The 21,268-nt window shown below is 38.4% G+C and overlaps 1 protein-coding gene across 2 annotated transcripts in view; it reads left to right on the forward strand.

Annotated features, from left to right (window-relative positions):
* The window catches only part of syt14a (synaptotagmin XIVa), a 53,156-nt gene extending 33,081 nt beyond the window's left edge, over positions 1 to 20,075 (forward strand). The window contains exons 5-9 of one of the 2 annotated variants that reach the window (XM_055006163.1): positions 7,473 to 7,744; positions 7,828 to 8,277; positions 9,466 to 9,655; positions 10,245 to 10,301; positions 14,249 to 20,075. In XM_055006163.1, the coding sequence (XP_054862138.1) occupies positions 7,473 to 7,744; positions 7,828 to 8,277; positions 9,466 to 9,655; positions 10,245 to 10,301; positions 14,249 to 14,562 (1,283 nt within the window). In that variant the 3' untranslated portion in view covers positions 14,563 to 20,075. The remainder of the gene's footprint in view (positions 1 to 7,472; positions 7,745 to 7,827; positions 8,278 to 9,465; positions 9,656 to 10,244; positions 10,302 to 14,248) is intronic. The other variant, XM_055006164.1, reaches the window with a different exon arrangement.
* Positions 20,076 to 21,268: the final 1,193 nt, after the last annotated feature.

Here is a 21,268-nt window from a genome sequence, read left to right on the forward strand (position 1 = left end):
ACCAAACTGTCTGACAAGTAGGACATCAGTTGATTATTTTCATCATGGATTCATTTTCTGATCAGTTGTTTTTCTTTTGTAAAATGTCATAAAATTGACAAAAATGTGCTTTATGAAGATTTCAAATTGCTGGCTTTAACCACTCAAGAGTCAGTTTACTGTGTTATACAGAGTAAACTATGTATAACACAGATAAGGACAGAGTAAACACATTTAAACCAACAGCTCTGGATGGATGGAGGACATTAAATATGTGGATAGACTACATGCAGTATAGTTAAATTTATGGATTCTGTCGACCCCTCATGAAATAAACCTTTTAATAATGAATGCACTGACCTTGCTCAAGAAATTAGACCAGACTGCACTGACACTAACATTGTCTCCTTCACTAAAATATCTTCATAAAACCTGTCCAATTTGCCTGCAAAAATTTGAATAAAAATACATCTTTTGAATTTAAAAAAAAAAAAAAAAATAACATGGATCATTGTTGAACTAAAAGCTGATATTTGAAAATCATTTTTAAAAAAAAAAAAATGCCATCATGAGGAGCCCTGCAGTGAGGATGTGCCATTCTGTAAATCTTCACATTTAAAAAGCTGGATCTAAGAAATGTTTGACAGTTTTACGTGAAAAAATGATTTAATAATCCAAAAGGTAAGAGATAAGATACAATAAGTTAGCAGTTCAGTGACTTAAAAAGTGTGATGCAGTAAGAATCCTATAGAATATGACTAGAAAAATTTAAATACTGCTAAATATATAATTTGATGCAAAATTAAATTGTACAAAATATATAGAAAGTTGCACAGATTAGAAAGTAGAAAGTTATGAAGAAAATTTCTGTTGAATACTCATTATCAGTCGCCTCTAATCACCAGATGGGACCAGTTCAACTAAAGACTCCCTCCTTGTGCACTGTGTGGTATTAGAATATTTGTGGAATGCCAAAGGTGTAAAAACATTAATTAATTTATTAGAATAAAATAAAAACCATATAGAAAAGGAATTAAGTGTTTAACTACTGTCTGATAAAATTCTCTCTTATCTCTTTGTCAAATTAAGTGATGGGTTGTGCCATTGATGGAATTTGCTGCACTGCATTGTATCTTACAGAAAGAGCACTTTGAGTGTTTTCAGCAGTGCACATATTTCAATGAGTGTTAATTCTGAGTCTTTAAAGGTAATTTACAGTTTAGAATTAACATGCGGATATGACGGAGCAACGATATTATAACTTCTTGTTTAATGTAGTTCAAAGAAGCTGTTCACATTTGGACTTTTGTTTTTTACAAAGCCATCGCTGCCTTGTTGTCTATTAGCAGTAATAAGATATAGTGAGTGTTCTTGAGAGAGAGACGCAGGGATTTGAGTCAGGAGTGCTGGCAGCAATTATTAGAAATTTCCTTGGTTTATTTATATGACGACGACTTAGTGATGGGAGGTCTTGTTTTCCTTTTTTGGAGTGATCCTAATACCCTTAAAGGTTTCAAGGATTATATAGAAAATCGGCAGATGATGTTTTTATTTATATAAAATAAAAGCTTCCAGGAAAACGGATCCAGAAAATGCAGTGACAGCTCCGGCTTCTCCAAACTTTTTGGCTCATCACATGATTGATGACGTTGCTTGTAATTCACAGCACACTAACCCAGTGTGTAGCCAGAAGAGGAAGCGAAGTAAAAGCAGTGTGTCCATCCTGAGCTGTACTTGGGTTGAAAGTACTCGAGGTTCATTATTTTAATCCCTGTGGTAAGGCTTTGATGGCTGTGGTTTTCTCTCCCGCCAAGTCATCATGGATCCCAGCAAGCCGCCATGGATCTGCAATCATGAAGGAGCGGCCTCATACCTGTACTGACGTCAGGCCACTCTATCCCTCCAAAACAGGAAAGCATTATTAGGCATAGGTGGGAAATTTCCCTGATGTTCCACGGCAGTCGAACTACTTTCGTTTCTTAAATTTCAAAACAAGCGGTCGTAAAGGCTCGGAGGTGCCTGTAACATTTTCTCTTGACTCCCACTGCTACTGCTTGTGTTTGTCTGCCAGTATGAAGAGCTTTATCCTCAGGACATATGTATTATACATGAGGAGGATTGTGCCGGAGCTACAGAATAGTAGGGTTTGTGCCCTGGTGGCTCCGCTCAGCCTCCCAAAATAGGAACTGAGCAGAAAGAAAGGAATGATTCACGGTTTGTCTGGACCAACTGCCTTTTTTCCTCTGAAGTTAGCGCTCTGGCATGACCACCTGATGTGAACATACATTACATAGCAGCATGATACAATGCTTACTGCTAGTTTTGGCATTTTTTTCCAGTTTTTCTGTAACTGGTGGCTATTATTTTTGGAATCAGTTGCATTTGCTAATATGATGAGTTGTTACCTTTGTATAATAAGCTACCTGAGATGAGAAACGGTTGAAAAGTAGAATTTTTCTCAGAAGATTTCCTATAAGATGTAAATTGTACTCAGCTTCATCATTGATAATACTAATTAGTTCAAGATTTTGAGAATCACTCTAATTCTACATACCAATTATGTATAAAGCTACAGTAAAGAGACAGCTTGACATAGCATAATAATAAAAACAGCTAGTTTGATCAGTACCTGGCCGAGCAAAGCCCTTTCAACATGAGACACATAAGATTAGTCTTCATCAGTGTTTGAATGATTGCATTCTGCCCTTCAGACACAGGCTACTTTTAAATCAATGTTCCTTATGACTTCATTTACACATAGCCATTACATGTATGATGTTTGTCATGCATGTCAGAGTAGAAAGACAGTACATGAAGTGAGGTATGACTATATCAAAAAATAACTGTCCAAATAACTAATAGTGTAGTTTATTTATAATCTGCTAAACACTGCGAATTCTGTCCATGTGTAATGAGATTCTAGCTACTACTCTAAGAACACTATAATAAAAATGCCCAACAGCTGTGATGAAGCTCAGTATTCAACCTGAGGACAACTCTTTTGCTTTGGAGATGCTTGTATGGATCCTGCTGCTGTTTGATGTTGCAGGTTTTAATAAACTCAAAGGAAAGACTCCAACAAACAGCTGGAAGCAACAAACTAAACTTCAGCTCCCGTGAATGTTTTTTCAAAACCTGCATTACATAAATTATCTCATTAATCTGACCTGTTTTTCGTATATTTAAGCTTATAAAAGATGTGTAATTTTAGGGCAAATTTTAGTTTGAGAAAGGTGTTTTATGATTTTTGCAGCAAACTGTGTCTTTGTGCTGAAATGTGAAATGTTGCTAGGTCCGATCTACTAAGATTACCCTTACGTTTTTTTTTTTTTTTTTAAGAAGAGTTAAGTTGTGGTGCTAATTTACACATGAAGCTGGCCATTTAGATGATGTCCGTTTAACAGAAAGGAGTGCACGTCTGAAAGGAGTTTATTCATGATATAAGACACTGCTGTTTTTGCAAGTCAGTTTTCAAATGAGTTTATTGAATGAGATATAATATGTTGAGCTGTACAGGTGGTGATATGCAGGTGTATTCTGGACTTCTGCTTTCAGTCTTGAGCTAAACCTCAGCTAGTTTTCTCCTGGCTGTAGCTTCTTTTTTTGCCAAACACACATTAGAGCAGTACCAGTCTTCACATACAGACTAAATCTTAGGGAGAAAACAAATTAGTTAAAGTCCCTCACAGGCAAGGAAGCTCACTTATTCAGAATGTTAAAGATGCAGCAGCAATTAGTGACAAGATTTTTATGTTATACGAAACAGCTACATGTAAGAGGATCTTTTTAGGAACAAGTTCAGTGCTTGCTGCTAAGCTGTGGGCTCTCAGCCATGAAGAGGAAGCAATTGGATTTTCTGTAACATGCACTAATAAAAATGTGAGAATGTCTTCACAGTTGAAGGCACAGTAGTTTTTTTTTTTAGCAGTCAGGGATAACTCAACACATATCTCACTCAGTCTCACACGTGACATGTTTCTTTTCTCACATGCAAATCGACATAGCGAAGGTGAGATCAAACTATGTGTTTTTATATGCAAAAATCCAGTAGAAGAAAGACAAACCTTTTTATTCTACTCCCTCAGCAGACATTTTGTGAAGGACTGTATGTTGTAAACTGTGCGGTTTATTGAGATGTGTCCAATGAGGTCAACACTGAAACTGTGCTGCAGACAGTTTGTAAAGGGACTATTCCTTCTGTAGAAAGTAGGTCCAGTGAAAACTGTACACATTATGCTGTATAGATCTGGATCTATACTGTGAAATGACATCAACCATAGTCCTGCTTTTTACTGTCTATAAAGTGTTTAATTCAGTGTCAGAATTTTGCGTAAAGGAATTCTGGCTGTCACTGTTGCTAGTCGGTACACACATCACATGCACAGCGAGAGCGCAGAGTCACAATGTCCTGACTAGAAATTAGAAATCAGTGCCCTGTGAAAATATCTTCACAGATTCTGATTGTTTTATTATTATTTTTTTTTGTAAGGTCTAATTATGTGATGAACATCTATTTAATGTTTCTCCAAAAGGTACACATTAAAAAAAATGTGAAAGATGAAAAATATAAGCCAAAAAGGGTAAATCTTACGATAGAAGCTAATTTGCTTTTATACTTTGGTGGCAGAAATAAAGGTGGGCTATAGGACACTTAAAAAAAGCCATTTTCTAATCACTATACAGTTTAGTACAGTTCAGTAAAATACCATCATATATAATGGCTATGCTTGGTAGCACACTTTAACTTTTTATTTTTATTTATCTCAATCACACATTATTTAATCTAAACACGGATGATGATTCTTCTACTGTAAGATTCATTCATCAATCAGCAGCATACTTTGTAAACTGATGCTGACCTTTTACATAATTGCTGCATTATTGATAGCTGCTGATGTTGAATTGTTTGCTCTTAAAATCTTGACTGTCTTGTGAAACTACAAGGTACAAGGAGGTCTGGTGTGTTCCTGTTTACAGCCACAGCTGCTGTCATTCCTCACTAAACATATTTATACCTTTATACCATATATTTTCACGCTCAAGATTCACAAATCCAAAACTGTTTCCCCACTCAAAGAGGTACAAGAAGGCAAAACAAGGAGAATGCCGGCACAGAGAGGATGAAGCTGTGAAGGAAGGGCGGGTTCGACGAGAGGAGGAATGGTAACCATCCCAATTAGTGGGCTGGAGAAAAGAGTAGTGCTTTTCCACAGCAGCTTCCATCAAATCAACCGCCCCCGGCTCAGCAGGAAAAAAGCTGCTCAAAATGGATTTGCTCCTTTTATCAAGCCCTCCATGACACTTAGTTAAGACTCCTTTGCCTCCATCCTGCCACTGATATGTGCCACTTTGAGCTGGTGTCTCACTGACATTATTAAGAGTGAAAGTTTCAAGAACTTGGGAGAAAGCTGGAACAATGTGCTGGAGTGGATTACGTCATCACAGTGTTGGCTTTTTCCAAAAGTTAGGAGACAGCACAAGAAGAGATTTTTTTTTCCCCAAGTTATTTTCTTCATCTTTTGTTTTCTTTCTTATTTTTTTTTCTTTCTTTGCAAGAGAGCGGGTTTAAAGCACTCCTCGCCAGTGTCCCTATGGGAGTATTAGCATCGGCTGCTCAATTTTTGTGAATCCAAATTGGACAAGGGAGGCAGATTTGAGAATACGGCTGACAACACTGTTCAAGGTTCTTTGTAAGTGCCACAGAAATGTTCAGTATAGCCTTAGTCTTTGCCTTCCAGGCAACTGAATCATTTAGAAAGGTGAGAGGCATGAAATCTGTGGCAGATTAAGAAGTATTCGGTTCAAGTCCTTCAGTGGTGCATATCTGATGTTTTATTTAGGTTGTGCATTCAAAAGATTCCTCTCACAGAGCATATTATGCTCATGAGGACATGCAGAGTAAGATCCATTTGTCAGACTGAAGAAGTCTGTGATGGAATGCATACAACAGTGTATCTCAGTGCTGAAGATTTACATCAAAGATGTGTATTTTGCCGTAAAGCCTGAATTATTTTTCAGCATTGAGGTGAAAATACAGAATACACGTCTACCCTCAGTTGGAGCCCCAGTTAAAATAGTAATGTAATAATTTGAAAATGGGAGAAATATATAACATATTTATTTATTAATATGACTAATTTGCAGTGCAGAAATAATTATAGATTTTTCTGCAATAATAGTTATGTAAGACATTAGTCATGAATGCTTTTAAGTATAGATATCACAAAAACCTGTAAATTCATACACATTTTCTTTCTACCCAGCGTCCTGTGAATTTGCATCATTGTAGAAACTGGATTCATATATTTGGGCAACTCAGTTTGTGCAAAATAAAATCAATGCTAAGGCATATAGGTAAAGTGAATGATTAGAGCGTTTATCTTTTCAAAATATTAACACCAGAAAGCTGCTTTTAGCAACATAAATTACAAATTATACATTTAGATCATCTGTAGACCTCTTCAATCAATTTTATTTTGTCACTAGTTTTGGTTTAGGATTTTGTTCTGTTTTTCTGTTGTCTGTTGTTGTGTCTATATCTTATGTGAAGCACTTCTTGTGAGTTACAGTGCAATTGTTCCTCCTAACCTATGGTAACAAATACTGTAGAATTGTCCCGGAAAGTATCTAAAGTAGTTATTTCTTTTGACTGTCAACAAATTCCATGAAGGACAAAAATCATTGATGACTGGATCAAAACAAGTAAAATAACTAGTGCATGTGTGTCCAAAGCTGTCTACAGTGTGTCCTTTGATGCGTCAAAAAGGTGCATTGTTGCCTCAACAGGTATCAGAAGCGTGTTTGAGCCACACTAAGGTGGCGTGTTTGCTTTGTTATCCTGAGCATGGCCATCCAGGTCGAGTCGGTCCTCCACACACTGCCCTGCTGCTGTAAATGCTCACGATTGTACCAAATCTATGGCTGAAAATAGTCCTCACCAAGTGCACTATTTCCGTCTGTTTGAATAGCATTCACAGCACCCAGCTGTTGCGTTTCTTAATATCTGTAAAGCATAGGAGCCCCTGTAGCTCAACAGGTTGAGCGGGTGACCCATAAACAGGGGCTACAGTCCCCGACGCAGCGGTTCTGGGTTCAATTCCAGCTCATGGCCCTTTGGTGCGGGTTCTTGTACCTTCTTTCCTGTCTCTCTCTCACTGCTGTCTGTCAAAGCTGGAAAAAGGCCAGAAAATATATTTAAAGCATCTATTTGAGAACCTATTTTTAAAGATTTACATAAGTACAAATAGGCTGAAAACCATTGGCAAGCTGGATAGTCAGAAACTGCTGAGAGGTGTTCAATGCACTGTTGTCTTTTATGCATTTGTTGACACTGACAAGAATATAGAATATACGCAGCTTTATCTTTTGACTTCACAAGCTGCTACAGAAGTCTGACATTGCACTAATCTGTAATAGACTTTCTCTAGTAGTTCAAATGAGAAGATGCACAGTAATGTGTCTGTATCTTACTGTGGGCATTTCTCTCCATTCAGCCAACTGCATCCAGCGGATGAGACGAACTCCACCACTGGATGAGCTTCAGCCACCGCCATATCAGGATGAGAATGGCTCTCCGAGGATGTCCTGCACTCTATCAGACCTGGGCGACGCCAAGTGTGATCTGTCCCAGACCAGCGGCAGTCCCCACCTTTCCTTTGGCAAGTGTCCCAGTGAGGGCAGTGACGGCCATGAAACTGAGAGTTACCTCAACAAGGGCTACGAGGAGGATGTACCCAGCGACAGTACAGCTGTCCTCAGCCCAGAGGTAAACACCAGTGGTGCATTAAATGACTGAAAATGTACATGGAGGTTTTTATTGCCCATTAAACATCCCATTGGTTTCTTTAGGACATGTCAGCTCGTGGATCAGCGGCACAGCTCCCTAAAGGTTACGAACCAGATCCTGTCGCAAAATACGGCACCCTGGACATTGTGTTTGACTACGACTCAGAGGAACAGCAGCTGGCTCTGACCATCATGGCGGTAACTGACCTTCCTGCCCTCAAACGCACCGGTAACATCTCCTGGCAAGTCCACCTGGTGCTCCTGCCCACCAAGAAGCAGAGGGCGAAGACAGGCATCCAGAGAGGCCCCTGTCCCATCTTCACGGAGACCTTCCGCTTCAGCCATGTGGAGTCAGAGATGATCAGCAATTACGCCATCCGATTCCGCCTTTACAGTATGCGTCGGATGAAGAAGGAGAAGGTGCTCGGGGAAAAGGTGTTCTACCTCACCAAGCTCAACCTTCAGGGCAAAATGTCTGTGCCGGTCATATTAGACCCATGCTGTGTGCTCCCGGTAAGGAGGATCAAAGCAGGTGTTCACTTTCAAGCACTCGCTCAACACCTCACTAATTGCTCCTCACTGTTGATTGATCTTTCTCCTGATTGGATAACATTTTCAGAATGAGGTCATATTTTTCAGAGCTTGAAAGAATATAAAGGTCTTTTTTGGGGAACCAGTTACTTTTGTTTTGCTTGTTGGTTATATGTGTTTCAGGGATAGATGACAGTGTGACACTACCTCCATCTTATATCAGAGAATAAACAATAATTGAATTACTTGTTTAAAGTTGCAGCAATTTAAATACATTTCAAAGACTACAAAGAAGAAAGGGGGGGGTAATTTTTTCTTTTCTAAAGCTTCTTAAATTTAAAAAATTTCTAGTTTCTTTGTGCCTCTAAGACAGTGAAATGAATATCTTTGGCTTGTGGACATGAAAATGTCATTTGGATTCTGTGAAAAACTGATCGCCATTTTCTGATGTTCCATAGACTAAACACCTAACTGATTAACTGAAAAAATGATTGAAAGATTAATTGATAATGGAAGGAACTGTTAGTTGCAGTCCGTTGTTTTACAGGTTACAGCTAGCCAATCAGCTGCAGTATTTCTCAGTGTTTGGACGCAGGTCTTTAGTCGAAGTCTCTTACGCTAATACAGTATTTTCCATATGGTTTACCTCCATGGCAGGTTAGGGATTACATTAGATTGTTGTGCTGTGATTCTTGACTGAGGTTTGGTCGGGTTGAGAAAGCACTGCAGAAAACAACTGGTTGGTGTTAGTCTGAATTCACCTTAAGCTGAGGAGACATGCACATTAATGGGGAAAGAACAGGACTCATTGTTTTCATCCAACTCATGGAGCAAACTAGCTAGCTAGCTAACTAGCGGATTAAATTGTGCAGATGTTAAAATCAGTTTTTGTTCTAAAAATTTGAAATTACTGCTAATTTTAAAAATTTAAACCATTATTCTAAATTTCACAGTGTGAAAGCTTCCCTGGGGTATTAACAGCAGCTTTGGGGGGCCACAAGACACTGCCATCAGAATTGTAATTCATTTGTGTTGTAGGTTTTGCAAACACTATTTATAGCAAGAAGAGCTGAAGTGGTGATAAGAACTGATAATCATAAATATTTAATTTAACAGTATGAATTATTGATATTGCGCTAGAATTTTGTGAATGTCTGCTACCATTTTTAGGGCGGTGAATCCCAGGTCAGCCTCTCAGACATGACATGCAGTGAAAGCGCCTCGTCATTCCAGTCAGTCAGTCAGACTTCCACGCCAGAGATCCTGGTGGGCCTGGTGTACAACGCCACGACAGGACGTCTCTCTGTGGAAGTCATCAAAGGCATCCATTTCAAAAACCTAGCTGCCAACAAGCCACCCAGTAAGTATCCTAAACGGTTCTGTCGTGTAGTTGTGGAAAGAGCAGTGAACAGGGTAACAGTCATATGATTTGTCTCAAAAGCTAGAATGGAAAAGGACCAGTTGAGTCTGTGCATGGAGTTTTGTGTTTAGGCAGCAATTACGCAACTTTGTTCTCAGTCGTTCTTGTAAATCATTATTTATATATACAGATTTATTTATAGTATGTGCTTTCTTTTGCTCAAATATATCCGAACCAGAGAGAGACTATGCACAGCTTGTTACTTCTCCAGATAAGAGATAGTCTGAACTATCTCAGCTTGACTACTTGCTTCTCAGTTTGCCTCTTGTTTGATCCCTTGTTTTCCCTCATTTCCTGGTCAGCCTCCCTAGTCAGCTTCCAGGGATCTGAGCAGCAAGTTCAAACAAAAACTGCCTCTTGTTGAACTTTGTGCAATGTTGTTGTTGTTGTTGTTGTTGTTGGCCTTCTGACCCTGTTTCTCTTTCCTCGCATCCTATGTTATGTCTGCACCTAAAATTCTCTCACCTTACTACCTTTTTGACATTTTGGTCCGATGTTTTTCTTACTGCTGTCCAACCCTTGTTGTCAGACGGGCTGTTCTGTTGTCTAAAACACTTGATAGGTGGACAGGTTTATATTATCAGAGGTGAGTTTCTGTTCCTGCCCCAAAGTGAGGTGCAATAGAATTAAACGTTTTTATCTTCATGGATGCAGTTAAATGAAGTTTAATGTAATTTATATTAATTCAAGGACATTTTACAGTTTGCACAGCTGTTGCATTTAGTAGTTTAACTCCCTTCTATGTGTCTGGAAAACATTTTCACTTGAAATCCTTATGAAAATGAATGAAGTACGAGGATATACAAAAGTATGACACATGTATTATTGAAAAACACAACTGCCCCTGTTAAAAGGGTGTCTGACACTGAGTTTTAACCATTATTTGTTTACTTTATGCAAATTGATATTTTGAGAAATACACTTGTTTCCTTGCTAAGAGTTAGATGAGCAGATTGATATCACTCTTGTGTCTGTATGCCACATAATGAAGCGAGAGCCAGTGGCCAGCCAGCTTTGCATGAAGACTGAAAAAAGGGGAATACAGTTATCTTGGCTCTTACCGAAGGTAACAACATTCTTTTAGGAGTCTGATCTGGTTATGATAGTGAAGATAAAACATGACACATGAAAATCATTGTTTGTTCCTGTTTTTAAAAACAAAAGTGTGACACATAACCCTGGTAAAAGTGTGAAATAACAACTTTAAACAAACTTTTAATAGATCAAACAAGATTACACATGGTGGCTGTTGAAATAGACTGCGTATAAAACAGGAATTTTAGCATGTGTATCTGAGAGTTGATGCACAAGTGACTTAAACCTACATTCTTATTAACGGCCAGCGGGGGGTCACTTCTCTAGTTGCAAAGATTGTATAGAAGACTATGAGAAAATGACACTACTACTCACTCGATTTGTTGCTTCAGAAAACATTTTCCTAATGAGTTTATGGTCTGAATTGAAGTTTCTTTTGATTCAAAATGATGTTAATTTAGGAAATTATGACTCCATTTAGGGAAAAATAGATCATGATGATTGACAAGCCACTGCCATGTGGACATGTGCGACATCCTCAAGCTCTCATTCAGACCAACCCCTTGTTGTCTTTTTTTAAAAAGACCAAAACAGCAACATCCCAATGACAACCTCGAGGCTTCAAGACAGTAGTCCATACACAGGTGGATCGCTACATCCATCTCTCATATTCAATTTGGGGTTACTTAGCCAGTAATGGAACTTTGTTAGAAACCTTCGCCAGTAAAAAACATTTTTTTCCTTGTTAATGTGTCAGTCTGATGCTTTGTAGTATTTCCACATTGAAACAGTAGTGTACTAATCACAGTCTCAAAAACACGGACTCAGACTGTTGAAATTTCATCCATAGCAAACCAAAGGAACCAATGCTCACAGGTTGGGCCTTACTGTATCGGTAATCTTCCTCTGAATTGGTTTCCGATTTGAACATGTACTACTGTATTGCTCAAATATTACAAACTGGCATTGTGTCGCATAGAGTATTTTTACAGTGTTTTATCTGTTATCTGTTAAATCTGGAACTTTAGGCATTTAGTTTAGTGAACAACTAGAGAGGGATTTTAAGAAAAAATGTGCACATAGCTCCCGTAAAACTGCAAGTCAGCAATTTTGTATCCAATTTTAATGACTGAACAAATAAGATAAAACATATCAATTGCTGAGCTGGTAGATGGGCTTAATTTATTTTAGGCAGAGCCAAGCTTGCTGTTTCTTCCTGTTTTTGCCCTTTATGCTGAACTACAAGTCTCCTATGTAACATCTTGTTTTGTGGACAAATATCAATCTTCTTCTCTAACTCTCAGCAAGAAAGCAAATATGCTTATATGATAAAGATGAATTACCGCTGTTCTTATTGTTAATTCTTCACCTACACACTTATAACACTCATCCATGAAGATACCTGCTTGTTGTAAATGTTGTTAATCCATTTTTTAAAAGTGTACATCATGCATGCAGCCCTGTCACCACCTGGCCTCCTTTACCCGTCTCTCATCTTTTGTGTGGTCGTGATGAGTAATAGTCCTTCATGTTTTCACTCAGAGGTAACATTTTTCATGCGAAGTCAATCCATTTGGCTCGGTGGCATATTGCCAGCTTCAAGGAAATGTTGTGCATCACTGAATGCTTGCTTTATTCAAACAGTACACTTTGGCATGCTTTGGGTGTAATTTTACATTTTTCAGCTGCAGCACATAAAGAGAAACAGGACTTCTGTAATAGAGTAGCATAAATATTCATCCAAAAGACACACTGCACTGTCCTCCCATTAATTGATATGTTCCTTGTATTCACAAATGTCTCCGACTAATGACTAGCTGCCAGATTTAGATATTGTTTGTACATCCCTGAATAGCATATCCACATACTGTATAGCCCTGAAATTGTGCTTAGAAAATAGTCACATCTGGTAACACTGAAAAAAACTTTTGTGCAAAATCCTCATGAAGGCCTTGATTGACTTTGTGCGTCTTACAAAGTGGAAAGAGCACGGTGAAAGATGCGGAGCAATTTCAAAGCTCCTTTTCTATCATTTCAAAACAGTACCAAGCTGACGAATCAAGTTAATCATCAGCCGCAGCCCCTCTCATTCAGCAACAATAGCACAGAGCCATGCATCACCGCTACTGACCACTTAAGACATCCACAGCTCTACAGAGCCCATTCAGCAGCAGTCAAAAAAGAAATCAAGGCTATTTTTTTCACTCTGCTTTTATGTCAAAGAGAGCAACTGAATGTGTGATTCAAGGCGGTGAGCTAGGCGTTGGAAGGCAGCTGGCACTCGACAGCATGAAAGCCTCAGCAATTCATTCCTTATACTCCCTCTTAGACAGGAACATAATACACAGCATTATTACAGAGTATGGTTGTAGACGAGGGGCGAAACACTCTCAAAGACCCATTGTGATTGCTAGTCTTGCCTCGTTTACTTTCAGCTGGATTTATGGCTTCAGTTTATGTCATGATTTCTGCATGGAAATGAGGAGTGAATAAGGAAACTGTGAATGCTGAAATCACTTGATAATGGCAGTGTTTTTTCGTTTTCTTTTTCCGCCTTTAGGGTTAAACGATGAGATTTATCAGAAATGCTGTACTTTTGGAAAATGTACTGACTTCTGATAAAATAGAAGGAAATTGGCTGAGAAATAATAGGTGTAAAATATCACACAAACCATGTGTCATGACTCGAGTCATGTTACTATATTCTTGACTCCTAATCCACTACAAAGATAATGTTCTCTCTTTGATGACAAGGAGAGAGATTCATTTTCCACATCTCATGTTAAAGGTTAATGTCATATTAGAATTATGCACCAGTCACTTACGAAACAACAGACCTGCGTACCCTCCAAAATATGTGACTCACGTTTTGGACGGAGCACATTTTGGGATATTGCCGTGGGCTTTAAAAGTCTTTGCACCAGTCCTGTCATGACACTGACTTTACATCAAAGTCAGGGAAAATAATAGCAGCTCCTCGAGGTATTTTACTGATGAATTAATTAATTTTAGCGACACCTCATCCTCTAAGAGCAAGCAGACATATCCCTAACTTTCTCTAGTCCGTTTTATCTTCGACATTATCCCCTACTTCAGGTTAGACACACAGTAGTTGCATAGCAACAAGACTAAAGTAATGCTCCCTGCATCTTCTCAGTCCTTGCTCTGTGTTATCAGAAACACTCACAGCTGTGCTTTGCGTTTGATCAGGAGAAAACCACATCCTATATGGTCATAATCTTACACATCAATGGCTGTGATGTTATTACAAAACAAATGCTTTGCGGGGAAATGTGTCACACTGTACTTTTCTGCAGGTTGTAATCCCGGAATTCAAAGAGAAAACACTGGAGACACAAAAGGATTTTGCACAAAGGATCCATGACTCAAGTCTGTGCTTGACTGACTAGAAAATACCCTAATGTTTTAACGTTGCAAACCATATATTTCATGCATCATTTCCCCTGTAACTTTCTACTCCACCTGCTTCTTGTCTAGATACTTATGTTAAGCTGACCTTACTCAACTCCATGGGCCATGAGATGTCCAAGTGTAAGACATCCATCTGTCGAGGTCAGCCCAACCCGACCTACAAAGAGACATTTGTCTTCCAGGTAGCTCTTTTCCAGCTATCGGACGTCACGCTCATCCTGTCCGTCTACAACAAGCGCAGCATGAAGCGTAAGGAGATGATTGGTTGGATTTCCCTGGGCCTCAACAGCTCTGGAGAGGAGGAGCTCACCCACTGGACTCAGATGAAGGAGTCCAAAGGACAGCAGGTTTGCCGCTGGCACAGTTTGTTGGAGTCCTAACAGCGACGGAAGAGTAAGTCGATAAAATGGGTGAGGGCAGCTGCACAGAGCTGTTGTCATCCCAGATGGGCAAGAAGTGGATAAGGGAGAGGAGTGTGACAGTTGTCTGGTGAACCGGGGTCAGTGGTGATGAAGAGAAAGAGACAGAACCACGTGTCTGCACTCTGCCATAAACATTTTCATGGTACCGTTAGCTAAATCACTGACAGCTGTTGATTAGTAGTATGACTAGTAATGCAATGTCACTATTTTCATGGATTGCCTTGTAACAACCTTTAAGTTTCTGTAGGTGCCACTTGTTTGTCCACTGAACTGGTTGAGTTGGGGCTCGCTCCAAGAAGCTGGTTCTGGACAACACTGTTGAGTAACTTGTTGCCCGGTAGTTTTGTGTAATCACACCTCCAGCTTTACGTTTTAATTATTGTTTCCCATTCAGCGTTCTATTAGATTTTTCTGGCTAACGTATGTAGAACAAATTTTTGTCAGGGATCCAGACGTTGATAACAAAAAATAGCTCCTAATTCACATAAAATGTATGTTTTCTTGTAGAGGTTTCACCATCACTGTTAAAGGCAGTCACTTTCTAACTGTGAACCGTGACTTCCTACAATAAGACGACATTCTGGAGCATATTCATGATCTTGCCGGAGTAATTTACTATTGCAGCCAGTGTTCATCTGCGTTTGAATCAGAGACAGAGGACAGCTGTGTGTCGTAGAGCAGTGTTGCACTATCAGAAAATATTTTAGTTGACGGGACTAATGTCCAGGAGCCTTCTAATGAGCTAAAATGTTCCTTCAGCCCTTTGTTGTCATATTGACATATAAATCATTATATCATTTATGAACTGATTTACCATGCCATATTTTCACACAATACAAAATCATGATGTTTAACAACATTTTAAGGAAGACTTGTATTTTCAAATTGGACGTCTTCACTTATATAAATTCTCATTGAACTTATGTTTTTCAGGTGTTTCCTTTTTCTTTAGTGTGTAATAGCTGTTTTTTCCATTTAAAATGTTTGCAACCTTGCCCACACCACAGAGAAAATACTCCTACTTACTACTACTTTCTGCCTTCACTCTTAGATCTAGGGTTAAGGGTTAGGGTTAGGATTACCTATCTCGACCCAGCTGACCAATCAGAGCCAAGCTGGGCTTTTTGGGAGCGGTTCTGAAAGAGACTGGAGGTAAAACGCAGCGTTTTATGTAGAGGCTTAGAAGAGGAGCTGGAGCAATATACAGTATGAGAAAAGTGATGTTTTTCAGCATTAATGCATCTAAACATATTCAAGGAGACCCCACAAATACAATTATGAACCTGTAAATTTGAGTAATATGGACTCTTATAATAACGTGGGACTTCATCATCAATTCATCTATCACAAGATTTACTCTGTGGCTTCAAGCTGTGTCCGCCACAATAAAGGAAGGAAACCCAAAAAAAAAGTTTGCAAATTTTTTTTTTTTTTTTTAAATTTTGGTTGTAAAATAGTGGGAATAAAATATGCATCTTACAATGGATTAAAATGCAGAAATACAAACCCTTGAGCAGGAAGTTTTGGGGGTTAAATTGACTTTGAAACTTCATTTAAGCCCTGGTTGCTACTTACCAGCACTTCAAACAAAACAATACCCACACAGTCCTGAAGAGTTTACTGAGAGTGATCAACTGCTCATAATTATCAACAAAATGCCATTCTGTCCTATTTTATAGCAATTTCCCTGTTACAACAGTGGACAGAAATACATTGCCCATGGCATCACTGCAGTTCTCTACTTAGCTCTTGAATTTCTCCAGATGTTGTTAAAGTGAGAGGTGTGGCTACACAAAGCTGTCTTCACTGCTCATGCTAAATGCACTTAATGTTACGTGTTAATCACAGTCAAATCATTGTTTTTGAGCTAGAAACATGCAACATGTCACTTCATCCATCCAGGGAAAACATTAGTGGGAGTTTCATAACCTGAATATGGATAGTGTAAAGGTTAAATCTTAGCTAAAGTTTAATCTACCACATCCCAGTGTGTCTACTGCGAACGTTTTGCAGTTATCTGTTTCATTTAAATGTGCAGAACTCTGTGGGGATGGAGGGAAGATGGAAGATACGTACTCCGCCAAGGAACGCGGCATGGTTATGTGATGATCGGTGTAAGTCTGTCTGTTTGTGCACAACATTCCTCAAAAATGGATTTGGATGAAATTTTCAGGGAAAGTCAGAAATGACACAAGGACCACCCCATTAGATTTTGGCAGTGATGCGATTTATTGTCTGGATCCATGGATTTGTTAAAGATTTATGTATCATTGCAAGATAGCATCACAGCGTCACTGTAACTATGACAAGTGAACGCTACGTCAGCTGCCTGCTGATGATCACATGATTGCGATCCTACTACGAATCGACCACTGCGGACTTATTTGGATTTATCTGTCGAAAATGATACAAGGAACAATTGATTAAATTGTGGGGGTGTTTCTGAATTCCATCAATTCCCGTCATTCCCTACATATTTAGGTTACATGATCAGTTTCCATACATAACATACACATGCACAACACACGACTGTGCTCAGTACAAGGTCATTTTTTATTAAAGATTTCATCCGTCGGAAATGATAGAACAACTGAGCAGCCTTGGCGGAGTACTGCACTCTCTGAGTGCTTTTCTTGTTTAGTCAGCAATGACTTATAGGACAACTAAAAGACAGCAACCAATCTGAACATGTAGGAAGGTCAGATGAATTGAAATTACTACATTTTCACGAGTTCCTCTCTTGGTCGACACTGCCGAGGTAAAACCACAGTCTGAAGCTCAGCTTAAGTAAACAGAACAACTGCTCAATAACTTCAGTCATGTTTGCCAGACAAATAACCTGACATCACTGACAGCAGAAGTGCCATGACTGATGTTGAGATAAGGTTCAGCAGTCATCTCTCCGAAGAAATAAGCATCTCACGTTGTCACATATTTCTGGAGAATGAACCGACAGACTGAGATATGTTATATATAGAAAAGTGTCGTAGTTACTGTGGTGGTTTTGTGAACTTGACTTTCCATTCAAAAGTTACAATGTCAAAGAATTTTTTAAAGAAACTTAAGTCACCTTTTTGAATAAAAAATATCTCTTACATGACAGTTAACAGGTGAGAAGTAAACCTACCTGTTACCCTCTTTTAATGCTCTGGTGCTATATAAGAGCTGTGGCTGCAGAAGCCCTTGCCTTATGGTTTTAGTCAGTTCATAAAGGTCTTTAAGTGGACCCAGTTCAAAAACAGACACAGACACACCCTGAGAGCACACAGACCTGCATCCATAATTACAGAAAGCACACACTGGTGGGAATTCAGACTGTGAGAAGTGAGATGATTTAACCGGAGACGCAGCGTGCATCGAAAAACAGGAGGAACAGGCTGCATTTTTAGCTGTGGCCACTTTCTCACTTCACTTCATTTACAGACAACAGAAAATACATATGCTCTTTACTGTGCCTGTGGTTGTGGTGAAAGCTAGCTTTGTGCAGTTTACCAAATGTGTGTGTGTGTGTGTGTGTGTGGGTGTGTGTTGACTGGAGAAGGTACAGTAAAGGGAGTGTAGGGGGGCTGTGATACAGGTAGTTGTGGCATTTTCTTGTTGGGTGTGACAGTTTTTGATTTTAGTTACTGGTAATTAGAACAAAATAACCCACTTCTTGATTGTCTGGCATATACTTTATATTAGTAAATGTTTTCTTATCTATTTTTGTATTAATAATGGGGGACAAATTTGTGTCAAGACAGTTATTAGTGAGTGAAATGTTCACCCTCCCTGTGAGCAGTACTGTTCTGGATCGCTGCTTTTTATTAATTCAGTTTATGTATCAAGAATAGAACATGTCTTAGAGCTCAGGTCTCATTCACGTTTCCTTTTCTCAAACCAGAGAGGGATGTGATGGAGACCGGCAGAGCTCATCTCAAAACAATCTGTCAAGACTTTTCAGCTTTGATGCTTTCTAACAGTGTGAAACAGAAGCACAGCCTGTACTGCATAAAAGTGAAATACACCATGTGAAAGACAGCCTGGCAGTCAGCTCATTTGTACATGTGGAGATAAATCTCCTAATGGGGATCCAAACTTGTGGTATTTGGCATCTTTTTCTTACCACATCAACCTGGATCTTTTGATTTGACTTTAGTAAATGAATTTTTGTGTGACATTTGATTATCTGTGATGAAGGACCATTGGTCCTGTTGAATCAACAGAAGATGTGAGAAGATATTAATAACTAAGAAGTGCGATCACATGTCAGTGGGTGTCTGATGGCAGCCGCTCACTGTTCAAACATGCCTGAAAAAAAATGTTTTTCCCAGAAATATAATTATGCTAGAAAGAACTAGTAGCTGAAAACCTAATGGAAAAGGAAGCTTTATTTCCTAACAGCACACCACATCCTGTAATTCATTCTACTGGTGTTTTAAATGGTCCTGCTGCAACATACGGAGGCCAAAACAGCACAGAAAGATGTAAAAACTGAACACTATGAAATAAATATATATACTACCGTTCAAAAGTTTGGGGTCACTTAGAAATGTCCTTATTTTTGAAAGAAACGCATTTTTTTCAATGAAGATAACATTAAATTAATCATAAATACAGTCTAGACATTGTTAATGTGGTAAATGACTATTGTAGCTGGAAACGGCTGATTTTTAATGGAATATCTCCATAAGGGTACAGAGGAACATTTCCAGCAACCATCACTCCTGTGTTCTAATACTACATTGTGTTAGCTAATGGTGTTGAAAGGCTGATTGATGATTAGAAAACCCTTGTGCAAATATGTTAGCACATGAATAAAAGTGTGAGTTTTCATGGAAAACATGAAATTGTCTGGGTGACCCCAAACTTTTGAACAGTAGTGTATATGAATTGGTGTGCTTTGAATTCCCTTCCTATAAATTTTAGATGAAGATTGATAATTGTGTTTTAAAAGGTCCTGCTACCAAGTATGGAAGACAAAATGGCCATATAATTTCAATACTAATAACTAATAAATTTACAAATTTTGAATAATTTTATTTGGAAAACTATGAATCAGTATTGTTTGAATTGACCTCTTAAAAAATTAGACTTCAAGTTCTGCAACATCAGAAACATGGTTTTATTGACTTTAGATTGTACAGATATGAAACGCCAATTGTGTCCAATATTCAAAAACAAAACAACACAATACAACCAGTTTTTGGGTTGCTTAAATTCATCAGTTTGTTTTAGAGCCAACATTTTCAGCAGAAATTAAAAAAACAAAAATGAGGTCTTTAAAATTAGATTCAGGCAAAATTAAAACTCCAGAATTTGTTTTATCAGCTGTGTGATCCAAGAAAGAAAAATTCAGATGAGCAACAGGAAACCCCGTACATGTGAATTTTCTGTTCGATCTTGTGTTCCTTAAAAAAAAACAAAACATAAATTTAAATTTCAAAGCGGGGGATTTGAAAGCAAAAACATTTTACTGCTCAAATTTTGGTGGCATTAAATATTCACTGAATCATTTTCACGAGCTGATTATAAATTCTAATTATAATGGCCTTTCTATGCTTCCATACCAAATAACAGAAACCTGGTAAACAACCCTCTAGCGAGCTCTTTGAACATTTCCCAAATCTTTCACACGATGTGTTCCACTGCTAAGGTTTTTAAAACAGTACGTTTTTGCTTTGCAGTGTTGTTTCTTATGCTTTCATTTTCTTGACACGTTTCGAAGAATCTTCTGGTTTTTAATGATGGTTTTTGCAGATTTTTTTTCCTATTGTTTGTAAACTACCTATGCCACAGACGGCATCGGTGCCTTACTGTTTATCACTCAGCAACCTTGTGTCACAGTGTCTTAACGTACTTGTAAATGTACTTTTCTTCTGTACTTTGAGCGGCGTTTGATTTGTAAAATGTCTTCAAATTGATTTATGATAGAGAAAATTTCTATGTGATGATATTATTGTTTAAAAAAGACCAAAAAGAAAAAAAAAACGTTTGTCTTGGAGCTTTTATTGGTATCACATATTTGTGAACAGTTATGTGCTTTGTACTCTAGATCCACAATAATACAGTTATATAAGTTCACAAAATTTGGCTAACCTCGCATTGCCACAAAACAACCAACAGGTGGAGCAACCATTGCATTTCACTGCTCATTTGGAAACTTTTAAACTTCAAAAACTTTATAAACTTCCACCTTTTCTCAGTTAAATTTAAACTACCAGAGTCCATGTGAATGTAAATGAGTGCTGCAGTGTTTTTCTGCAGAATGAGATTGCCTGCAGCTCTTATGGAGAGTGGCTGACTTGTACATCAGTGGTTCATTCCACTAAAAACAAAGTTTGTTGCCCTACAAGTAGAGACACTGATGCTCCTCCAAAGTATAAACTTCTAAATATTCCTCCACTAATGGAAGTGGCATAAGGTCAGAAATGGAAAATACAAAAACGTGTCATCAGGTGCTTTTAAGTTCATCCCACCTGCCTTATGTGAGTCAGAATTTGGTCTTATTGTTTGTTTTCTATCATTTGATGAGCTTCATTTCATCACACAGACAGATAAACAACTTTAATGCCATCAGTTTCTGTTCCATCAGTTTTCCCAGTGAGGTATATCTCTTTTAATGCCCCTGCTTTGTGTGATCTTAACATTCAGTAGTTTGAGTTTTTCAAAAACAAACACAAAA

This window comes from Amphiprion ocellaris, chromosome 20 (assembly GCF_022539595.1).
Source record: "Amphiprion ocellaris isolate individual 3 ecotype Okinawa chromosome 20, ASM2253959v1, whole genome shotgun sequence".
NCBI classification, from domain to species: Eukaryota; Metazoa; Chordata; class Actinopteri; family Pomacentridae; genus Amphiprion; species Amphiprion ocellaris.